This window comes from Artemia sp. Qi Xiang Cuo, chromosome 4 (assembly GCF_049724085.1).
Source record: "Artemia sp. Qi Xiang Cuo chromosome 4, ASM4972408v1, whole genome shotgun sequence".
Classification (NCBI taxonomy): Eukaryota; Metazoa; Arthropoda; class Branchiopoda; order Anostraca; family Artemiidae; genus Artemia; species Artemia sp. Qi Xiang Cuo.
In genome coordinates this window covers 81049911-81061956 of record NC_142797.1, presented here as the reverse complement: position 1 = coordinate 81061956, position 12046 = coordinate 81049911, and the positions used below count along the sequence as shown (strand labels likewise).

At 35.1% G+C, this 12046-nt stretch overlaps 1 protein-coding gene across 1 annotated transcript in view; it reads right to left on the bottom strand.

Annotated features, from left to right (window-relative positions):
- The window catches only part of LOC148953493 (calcium-independent protein kinase C-like), a 54552-nt gene that overhangs the window by 22392 nt on the left and 20114 nt on the right, over window positions 1-12046 (bottom strand). Inside the window, exons 4-5 of the mRNA XM_089088566.1 lie at window positions 8326-8485; window positions 4385-4469 (exon numbers count right to left, since the gene is read on the bottom strand). Coding sequence (XP_088944692.1) covers window positions 4385-4469; window positions 8326-8485 — 245 coding nt within the window. The remainder of the gene's footprint in view (window positions 1-4384; window positions 4470-8325; window positions 8486-12046) is intronic.

Genomic DNA, 12046 nt, shown 5'->3' with positions numbered 1-12046 from the left:
TTAGTAAAAGCTCATGAATGGCCAGTTCAGTTGAATTTCCTTTTATAAAATCATATTGAGACGTGTGTAAAATCTTAGTATCAAATAAATATTTTTGTAATTGACTATTTGCAAGTTTTTGCAAAATTTTGCTGAAAACCGAAAGTAGAGAAATGCCTCTATAATCTGAAGGGTCAGTTGAACTCCCAACTTTAGATAATGCTGTAACATTTGCGTTTTTTTAAAGCTCAGGAAAAACCCCATGCATAAGTGATAGATTAAAAATATGTGCCAACAAAGGTGAAATGCTTGACGCTATTTGCTTTACGGTTTGAGCCAAAAATTCATATTCATCCTTAGAATAACTCCATTTAGCCTAAGCTTTAGAATAACTTTTTCAATCTCATGAGGCTTAATCTCAGAAAAAGAAAACGAATTTTCTGCATGTTGCTCATTAACTGGAACAGAAGGAGAATTCAGTTGCATATTCATAGTCGATGCAAGTCTAGAACCAATATTACTGAAATAATCTCCAAAAGCATTTATAATTTCATTGGGCTCTGTAACATTTTCTCCATTTAAAACAAGGCAATTAACACTAGTAATTTTACGACTATGAGGACGTATCTTTTCATTTATCAATTGCCATGTTTTTCTCATATCCGATTTATACTCCAAAAATTTCTGTTTATAATATTTTCTCTTCTCATGTCTGATAATTTAATTTAGCTTATTCCTATACACTCTTAATTATTCAAACGACTCAGGTGTCTGTAATTTTAAATAATTCTTAAATTTTCTATTTTTATGTTTTAACGATGTCAAAATACTTTCAGTAATCTATGGGTCAAATTTCTGCGCAAACTTTCCATGCGAAACTCGTGTTGAAGAAGCCCGATCCTGCAGTCCCATCATTTGATCAATAAAATCTGAAAACGCAGCATTTGCGTCATCTGAGCCATAAAACGAACTCCAATCATGGTCACTAATTAACTGACGTAGAACTTTACAATCAATCCATGTATATCATTTTTTTTTAATTATCCATTGTTGAATCTCGATGTTGTTTATTACTATTATTTAAATTTAAAAGAACAATCACCGGAAAATAATCCGACATATCAGACAAAATTACTGACGATTTTTCTGCATCCAATAAAACAGGAGAGAAAAATATATTATCTATTAATGTAGCTCTGTTAGCTGTAACTCTTGTCGGCAGAGAAATACTTGGAAGAAAATTAGAACACAACATCATAGTTAAAAACTCCTTATTATTTCCAACATCGAGATTCAAAAGATCAAAATTAAAATCACCCGAAATCGGTTTTTTCAACGCTTCTATATTTTTCAACAGCGGTTCAAAAACTAAAAAAAATTTTTTTGAGTTACCCAACGGAGATCGATAAACAGACCCGAAAATAAATGGATTACAGCTCAAAGGTACGACTTCAACAAAAATAGTCTCACATAACCCTTCATCAAATACAGACAAATCACTGAGAATACTAAAAGACCAGTCATCACGAATATACAGATTCTGACCTCTCGCAGCTGACACCTTGTACGCGAAATACACTTCATCCCGGGCAGATATAACATTGTAAGGGGTGTATTAGCAGACAAAAAAGTTTCGCAAACTCCAACACTGTCTATAGGACTAGATGCAAGCAAGAGCTTCAGTTCATTGAATGCACTTTGTAACCCCTGGGCATTTACATGTAACGATCGGATCGGAAAATCACAACTTTTTGTTTTATCCGATAGAAAGTCGCCTGAAGAATAATCACATTCAGATGGATAATTTACACAAGGCATATCTTTATCACTTCCAGTAGCTAAATTTAGAATAACATCTAATTTCAACCGAGAATCAAGAAAACACTGAAAACCATCCATAAGCCAAACAAAAAGAAAAGAAAAATTCACCGCTTCTTAATTTAAACGATAGGTTCATAAGACACATTGGGAATCTGAACTACGTCGGAAATCGTTTTACACGGAATGATTTGCTAACCGCACTTGACATAAACCACACCTTGTAAAGTCCATACATTTTTCAATTCAAACTTATTGCGCGCAATCTTGTAGATTTCTTGCCTTTCCCTGGTTAGAGCCTCATTTACATAGATTCGGGAACCTTTCAAATTCTTGCGATTGCGCAGGATCTCAACTGCAGAAGCCTCAGTAAAAAATGTAAGTTCAATCGGAGTTTTTATTTCCGATGCACCTCCCAAACGCCTTGCACCCTTGACAACGGATTTATCAAGATCGAGTCCCATTTCACTGTTAAGTCGAGCTAATACTTTCTCACCAAGGTGAGGCAAATCACGCGCGGGAGAGTCGATCCCAGATACAAAGACCTTAGTAAGAAGAGAAGACTGGTTTATATCATCCAGCTTAGTTTCAAGCTTTTGGAGCTTTGCGCAATTTTGAACAATTCTTGTCCGCAAATCGCTAAGTGAATTCTCAGTCAGTTAAAATCTACTCTTGAATTGCAGATCAATCGCCTCATAGAAAGCTTGCGTGACAGTATCAAGAAAATCTGACTTAATCTGTGTCACCGAAGAGCTTCATAATTTTCTGCACTGGCCTTCCACTCTCGTAAGAATATCACCATGTATGCCGTCACGAAGGTTTACAATTTCTGGCTGTATCAAGTTAACCGACTCAGATAAATCCCCGGCTAAACCTTCCGAGTCCTCCATAAACAGCCATATCGCACCGCCATCTCTCAGCGCTTCTTCATATTTCTCCGCGTAATCCCATATATTCTCTGACGTTACTATCTTAATTTCGTCAGTTCCGTAACAGCAAACTTCATAATTACTCCCATCATCTTTGACAGGTATCAAACGCGTAATTTTGCAAGGCCACAGCTTGTAATATTTAAATTGGGCAAACGCCCAAATTCCCACTTGCATAGCTTTGGCAAATGACAAAATGAAAAAAGCAAAATCTCTCTCTCAATGCGTCCGCACACCTTGTGTGTATGAATGTCTAGCAGCGATTGATGACAGTGGGCGGGATCAAAAAAGGTAGAGCTGAAAACAGCCAGTGGAAAATTTACCAAGTATCCAAGTTAAAATATCCAAAAAAGTACGATATAACTCTCTTGTGTTAACTAGTCAATGACTGAATGAAGAATAAGAAGTTTACTACTTAGTCTACTGACTAGACTTAGTCACTAGATGACTTAGACTACTGACTTAGTCATCTAGTAGTTTACTGACTAGATGAAGATTGGTTCATATATAGATGTCATTGCGGCAGAATATACCGAAAATCGGAATTTATATCCTACAGTGTAGTCCAAATTCGAAAAAGGTCCATGTTGAAGGTGGAAGAATCGTCAAGGTCGACGACATCCTTGCTTAATAAGGATATCAGCTTAAAATTTACTGACTTTCTTTTTTTTATCAGCGGTAAGAAATATTTTGGAAGAACCATAGATATTGCTTGATTATTCTTAAAAGTAAATGAATCAAACAGTATGGGAAGCTGGTAAGAGATAATACTTTAGCAGAGCTACGTGCTCGTACTCTTATCAAGGGGGACACAAATTTATTGGACAATTTGAATAAGAAGTGCCAAGAAATTCAGGAAAAATTTAGAACTTGAGGAGAAAGGGGACAGAAGACCTAAGTACGTGCAGGCTTATGGTACTTACAAACTGATTTAAGATACTCAAAATACTAGAAACACGAGAACTAAAACTAGAAACACTCAAAATCAGCCTTTTTTATATTTCACTTTATTCTGTGATCAATCAATTTTCTACTTGATTCTATGCAGAACATGGGTTAATTAATAGAAATTTATAGAAATATTGGGTATAAAGACGAGCATCAATTCCGAAAAATCTCAAAGTTTCATTACCTGGCTCGGCTAATTTCCTCGAAATATAATTAAGGAAGCGATCGTTTACCATCCTGGCACAATTAGTTTTTTTTTTATCTTTGACCCAATGTAAAGCAAAAGCAAAAAAAGTAGAAAAAAATATATACAGATAATCTTTAGATTTTTATGATAAACAATCATTTTATTGGTTCTAGATGTAAGTCGTTTTTTTTCTTATTATCTCCCCACACTTAGTCATTTTATAGGCTTTATATGTTAATTATTTTTTATCTTATTCGCTTCCTACAGGTTTTCTCAGATTTAGTTATTTTATTAGGTTTAGATGTTTGTCGTTTTTCTCTGTTAGTTTCCCACACGTAATCATTTTATTGACTCTAGATATTGGTCATTTTTTCTATTACTAGTTTCCGATACTTTTCCCACACTTAATAATCAGTTTCCACATTAATTTCCCAAACCATTTTAATGGTACAAGATTTTAGTTGTTTTTCCTCTTATTAGTTTCCCACAATTTTTTTCAAAAAGTAAATAAACAAATAAAAACCTGAGCATTGTAGCCCTTGTTTGAAGAGTCCATACAAAAGTGATCCGCAATGGTCGCAGAATGTGAACCGCTTGTAGTTGTGAATCTAAAAGGAAAGTTTGACGAAAATTAGCCTTCGAAATAGGTCACAGATTAATATATCATAACTTTCAACTTCCTCATTCTTAATAGCAAAACCTTGGAGATGAATTAAAACAGGCGGCATTGACAAATAATATCAAGTGACGTAATGATTATTTGCCCTTGCTTCATTTGAATGTAACTTAGTAAAAATTAGTTAAATATTATTTTTGGGCGTTCTAATTAAAAAAAATAAATATGTTGTCATATCTTAATTCCCGCAATAGTAGCTAGTTAGCGGGCACCAAGGGGTGACAGAAGAACTGAATCTAACAGGGTTGTCACATGTGTTTACAGTGCTGTAAGTAGCAGATAATTATCCCCTGGCCTTTACTCTACTTCGAAGCAAAAGTAATCCAAAACTAAAAAAAAAATCATGGTAAATTGATATAAAACAGTAGAAGAGACTTCCAGCCGGGTGACAACGCTTCTTGACCTGAGAATAAATAGCTGTTGACCCTTTTTTCAATTAGGAAATAAAATCATGGCTAACCATTTTTCTTTCCTGCCTTTACGTTCATGTAAGCCATTATTCTACTGTCTATCAGTACCTTCTGTTTCATTCAATTACTTCTTATCGTTTTCAATCAGACAAGGAATCATTTCTGCAGACGAAAATACAACTACCTCAACTACACATCCTGTTCTAAACTTAAGCATTCTTTCGTCATAGCACAACTACTACATACTACCAATTTTCCACAGGATTTTATAAGATCAAACTATAAAAAAAAGTGAGTTGAAAATCTAAAACAAATTAGCTTATACAGGTCTAATCAAAAAGTATTGAGACTGATATGATTAATCGTAAACCAGGTTTGAGCAAGAACTTGCACGTGCTATATTAATCTAGCTTTATATGTTGGGAAATATATTAGACATAGATTAGATAAAAATTTTCTCAGTCGGCTTCTAGGTGCGACTAAGTAAAGTGTGTTTTTTACGTCCTGTCGGATTTCATTATAGAACAACGAGTGTGCATTTGATTTTGCCATAAACTGGAAAAACAGCTACAGAAACCTACCAAATGTTATCATTAGCTTATGGAGATGAAACCATGTCCCGTGCTCGCGTTTTTGAATGATTTAAACGATTTAAAGAGGGTAGAACAACTGGTGAAGGTGATGAACGCGAAGGACGCCTGTCAACAAGCCACAATGAAAAAATGACCCAAAAAATACGAACAGCAATACGAAGTAACCGTCGTTTGACTCTAAATCTCATTTGGATCAGGAAAAACCATACTGACGAATAATTTAGACATGAGAAGAGTTGCAGCCAAATTTGTTCCAAAACTGCTCCCAAATGAGCAAAAAGAAAACCAAAAACAGATTACCACTAATTTGCTAGAGTGTTCCAAATCTGATGATCTCTTTTTTTTTTAAATCAATTATAACTGATGATGAGACTTGGGTATATGGCTAAGATCCAGAAACGAAGGTACAATCTTCGAAGTGGAAGATTTCTGATTCACCACGACCCACAAAAGCTCGTCAAGTCCGGAGTCAAGTGAAGGTTATATCGACCTTTTTTTTTAAACTATCAAGTTGTTGTTCATCATGAATATGCTCCAAAAGGACAGACCATAACAAAGGAGTACTACATTGATGTACTTTGCCGTTTACGAGACGCTGTACGAGTAAAAAACTCGAGTTTAAAGAGTCTGGTAGTCGGAAATTGCATCACGATAATGCACCAGCCCATTCAGCCCATACTGTACAGCAGTTTTTGGCCAAACATGATCTCCATCATCCCAGTTGTTTCTCAACTCCCCTATTCGCCCGACCTAGCTTTACGTGATTTTTTTCCAAAGATAAAAATGGCGCTTAAGGGTAAACGTTTTCAAGATGTAAACGAAATAAAACAAAATGCGACGGAGGAGCTACGAGGAAATTCTGAAAATGACTTCCAGATGTGTTTTCAAAAATGGAAGGAACCTTGGAGAACATGTATAGACTCGGAAGGAGCATATTTTGAAGGAGATTGAATGTAATCTAAAAAATTATCTAATAAATATGCATATTTTTTTTACAGTCTCTTTACTTTTGATTAGACCTGATATTACTTTTACCTTTTGTTAAGCTAAATGAGTATAAATAAACAAAAATTGAAGCAAAAACAAAGCAGAAATTAACACTAACAGTGAAGCCAAATTCAAAAACAACGTAAATTACCACAACTAAGGTGGTTTGGTCGTCCCTCATCCCCCCCCCCCCAAAAAAAAGAGGTAGTATCATTGGCTACATGAGAGGTAGGCATTGACTACGTCAAAGGTTATATGGCGATAACTATCATTACTTTGACTCAAGTTACCATTAACAAAGAAAACTCTTTGATCTTATGCACTAAATAGAGGGTAGTTGGCTATTTGATATAAGTTATTCTCTTTTTGTATTCCTACCATCATTTTAAGCTTCTAACTGTGATAAATATGATCATATTTCATCCCCAATAGAAAAGATTGTCATCCCTAATGATTTATCACCAGTTACACAGTAATTCATTGTCTCACCCGATGATTTTTTTGCCTAGATGATTTAACATTATTTTTGCATCAATTGTTTCTTCCCTCCCCTGTTGAGTTGGGGGTTTACCTTCAGACGATCGTTTTGTGCTTAAATGTTGAACAGCTTGCATATAGACTCACTTTGGAATGAAAAAACAGAAATTCAAAAAATAAAAATTAAAGGAGCTAAAAAAAAGTAGGTAGTTAGATGGAAAAAACAGAAGAAAAAACTCAATGAAGGCATGACCTTAATTTGTTTGCTGTTTCCGCGATCCCTCTTTGGTGTATTCATTTTAACCATTTACCTGGTGATTTTTTTATGCAACAGCAGCACAGCTACAGACAGATGATTTTATTTTCAGGTGTTTGATAGATGGCGTTGTATTATTTATAGACAAATAAAATAGAGGAGTTTCATCTCTTTTCTACTAATTTATGTCCGAGGAGCCTACTTAGCGAACGAAGTTGCGACATCTGTTCGTCGTTAAAATAGCCTGTTCTATTATAAGGAAAATGAAGATATAGGGAAAATATTAGAAGTTGCAACCGATGCACACAAAACTACTGCTGACTTCTCTCCTCCTTTGGAAAATAGTAGCCTGAAAAACAATGTTTAAAATTTTGAACATCCCACCCCCCAGCATACAGAAACACGTATATATGCACGCTCACAGTCACCGGTAAACCCAAATGCACATACAGAACACAAAAACAAACATGCACAAGGGTTGGAGCTATGTGCACCTATAATACTATATACGATACGATATACAGAAAAAACATAAAATAAATAAAACTGAATTAAAAACAAACTGCAAAAACCTTAAAATCTTAAAAGAATCTTAAACAGAAGAATCCCAGCTACCATTATTAGTTATAAATAAAATTGAAACTTATCAATCAATTAAACTCAGACTGAGACTTAATTCACACGATTCTTCTTAGTCACAAAGAAAATACAATTACATTTTCAAATTTTATCCACCAAGCATCGTTAGCAAACGTTTCTGAACAGTTGAAAAAAAAACACACAAAATACATGAATTTAAAAAAAAACAACAACTAATAAACCCTGCGTCAAAAATCTGGCGATGAAGTATAAATGATTAAGAATTCGGCGTAAAGAGATATATTATAAAAACGAAGAAACTTTCCAAAACAAGGTGTTTTCAGTGTACTTTCGAAAATACCCTAAAAATTCATTACCAAAATTAATAAATTGAAACTGATGGCCCAGGCAGTCGTGGTCGACATCTAAGTAATATTTTGACCTGTAATCTTTTTTCTGAAAAACATTTTTTTCAAATTAACCTACCTGAAATCTATGTGGAACATTCACACTGAAACGCTGACCAGGGAGTTCTGATTCTTTTTGTTCCTTTATACCAGGACATCGAGTAACTACCAACTCGTGACAACGCTTATGAACAACACAAGTGCAAACTTGGCACTGATAGCCTTGCTTCCCAATACCCCTGGAAATAAAAGACTTAAATCCATAATTATTTACTACCAGGAAATAATACACTTTCCAAAATAATTTTTTATCATAAGAATGCAATACCTCAAAGACAACTTTTCAAGACTAAGAAAGAAGGAATAATGAAGAATTGCAAAATTTGCAGTAGGAAAAAATACATCATCTGGGCTATGTCAGACTTCAATGCGTTCATTCCTTTGATATGGATCAAGACAAAATAAGTCACGTGACTAAGTTGGCAGAGATTTTGATCCAGACCTGGAATTTTGGTTGAGAGGGGTAGGAGAACTATAGAAAAGGTTTTTCATGGACTCTATTTAAAAAAAATAGCTAGTCGAAAAGTGGCTTACGTTTTATTTTTGCAATTGGAGTTAGCCCCCCCCCCCAAAAAAAATATAGCCTTCCCAACAAGCCCTTTTTTCGAATCATTTCATAGTAGAACAAGAGGTCAAAATAAATCCATCATTAACTTTTAAGTTCTTCATGCTCGCTACAGTAGATATCCAGGTCTGATTAAGAGAAAATAATGAAAATGGGATCTATTTCAACTATGAGCTCAAAAGTTGGCTCTTAGTTCAAAACAAATATTGAACAGTGTTTTAGATTATTTTTTTTTTGTTCTTCTGCGCGAAGCTTCAATATGCGGCTAGAATTCCCAATGGCCTACAATTTGGGGCAATAGCCTTTACAGTTAGGGTTTAGCGAAATCTAGGCGCTATATTTTTCAAAAAACGGATGTATAAATTATACGTTTGTAAATACAATTTATTTATAAAACTAAAATAACTACAGCAGACAACAAATAAGAATACAGCATTATATTTTTGTCAGAATACAGCATTATATTTTGAGGTGGCCTTGATGAGTTTTCATAAATTCGAACCTATTAAACTACAGACCACACATGTGCTTTGGCAAAACTCATAAATTATTTGTTATGTACTTAGTGTGTTTGTATTTTGGACTCTTATATTGATACATTGTTATCAGATTTACAATCAACAGCCTCAAAAATTCTTTAATTTTACCAGACCTTGGTGTTGTAATATTAGCATCATATTTGTAATCAACAGCCTGAGATAGTTGTAATTAAGTGCATTGGTGAAAATTAAACCCAAATTGTGAAATATTTGCTTTTATGTTTTGTTATGCTACAAAAGTAACCTTAATTTTAAATCGACAAGCTAAGATACCATTAAATACCCAGTTTGGTGGAAATCAGACATCACTTGTTAAATGTCCACTTTCTTTGTTCTGATTTAGGACAGTCATAGTGAAATCTCGGCTAAAGAGGGTCAAACGCGGAGCATTCACACAGGAGTGTACGCACTGATGAACAAAGAGAATCGTAGACAGTAGACATTATTTATCCAAGCAAACTGGGAACAGTAAATATCTACTGCTGATTAAAATGGGTTGGCTACAGATCGCGCATATTGAAGACATGAGGTTCAGAAGTGGAACATACACAGCATTAACCACAGAGGGTAAGAGAAGGATCGTAGGTTAAATTGACTGAAGGGCTTGGAGTTCGAGCGTGCGCACTATTGACCAAAGAGGTTGGGGCGGAGTGTGCACATTATGTACTTAAAAGAAGTTTGGATACGGAGCATACACATAGTTGACCAAAGGAGTCGGAGACAGTGCACAAGCAATACTGAGCAAACGTATGATCAATCGCGCTGTTTATGATAGGAAGTCGGAGACAGAGTGTAAACACTGCTGGCCGAAAGGGGTAGAATATTGAGCGTACACAGGTTTTACCACAGGAGGTCGGAGGCGGAGCGTACGCTCTATTTACCAAAGGCGATTGAAGACAGAGCGCACGAACTGTCGACTATGAGGAGCGAGGGACGGAGCATAATTACGGTTGACCACAGGGAATTCAAGACATAGCATATACACTGATTATCCAAGGAACTGCAGACGATTGACCAAATATGGTAGGAGAAAGAGCGTATGCAGTTTTGACTAAAGGGAGTCAGAGACGGACCGAACGCACAATCGACTGGAGGATCCCAAAATGATCACGGGTCAAAAGAAGCACTAAATGCTTATGTTTACGAATTTTAGAGCGGAGGGGTATTTAGAGGAGGCAAGGTAATTGAAAATACTTATTTGACTCTGATTTCAACAAGTATAAAATATATACCTTTTTGTTGAAACGTATGGTTATTCGCATAATTTTGGGCTCTTGTCCTGGAGCTGCACTTGCCATGTCAACCAAAAAGACATCTTTTTGGTAAGTAATCAGTAATCTTTTATTGACAAAAACACATGACAAATAAATTTCTAAACTGGTCGACGGAGAGCAGGGCTCGATGTGTCGGCCATAAACAAATATAAGAAAATGCCGAAATAACAAATACAGGATATATAAAAAAAACATACAAGGTAGGAGATGACAGAGGGAGCCCTAGCGCGAGAACACTACAACACAAATCATACTAATATCAATTATTCATCGATCCCAACATCCAGACAAAGAACCATTTTTGAAATATGTTTTTTCAAAGAAGAAACTTGAAACTTGGGAACAATTCTACTAAATTAAGTTTATTTACTATATGAGGAATCTGATTGATAATCTAGCTCTTTCTGATTTAATTGGAGGAAGGCGATAATTCTTGGAGCGGACGTGGGGGGCAGGAGAAATCAGAGTCTCAATTATACCTAAATTATGGAAATAATTTGTTGAAGATTGAATATCATAATACCACATTGCTGTATGCAGGTCCTTCAGTTGTTTAAGATTAAGTATATTGAGAAAAACATATAAAGTTTGGGTTTCCGAGAGATTTTGAAGCCTCATTGGGCAATGAATAAAAGTACCCAGAATTCTAATTGCCTTATTTTGAATTATCTGAAGAGGTTGCAGATGGACCGTAAATGTGTTGAGATAAATTACAGAGCAATAATTTAGATATGATTCAATTAGAGAATGGTATAAAATTTCAAGGATGGCAAAAGGTAACACATGTTTCAATCTGTGGAGACAATCAAAGTTCTGGGCTATTTTCAAACTCAAATAACCAGATTGTTTACAGAAGGATATGAGCTCGTCGAAAATAATCCCAAGGTAACGAAATTATTTTAATCTTTTTATCCTGCTTTGATTCACAATTAACTCTTCTATGGTAATTTTATTTATTGTCCGCTGTGACCGCCCAAAAATCATGAATTCAGTTTTAGAAAAATTTGGAGCTAGGTAGTTACAAGCAAACCATCCATTCAAAGATTTCATTGCTATCACCATTTTCTCAACCAATAAAGATGGGGTTTTAGCTTTTATTGTTACCGCTGTATCATCTGCAAAAATTACTATTAAGCTACTATCTTGGGGTAAGCACCTCGGAAGGTCATTTATATAAATCAAAAATAGTAATGGTCCTAATATTGATCCCTGGGGGGTCTCCAATACCATCAATAGCAATATGGCTTGATAGGTGCCCATTTATTTCTACCTGAATTTTTCGACCATGCAGGTAAGATTTTATTAGATCTAGGCCTTTAAAACCTGTGTTATTAATTTTCTCCAGAAAAATTTCGTGGTTTA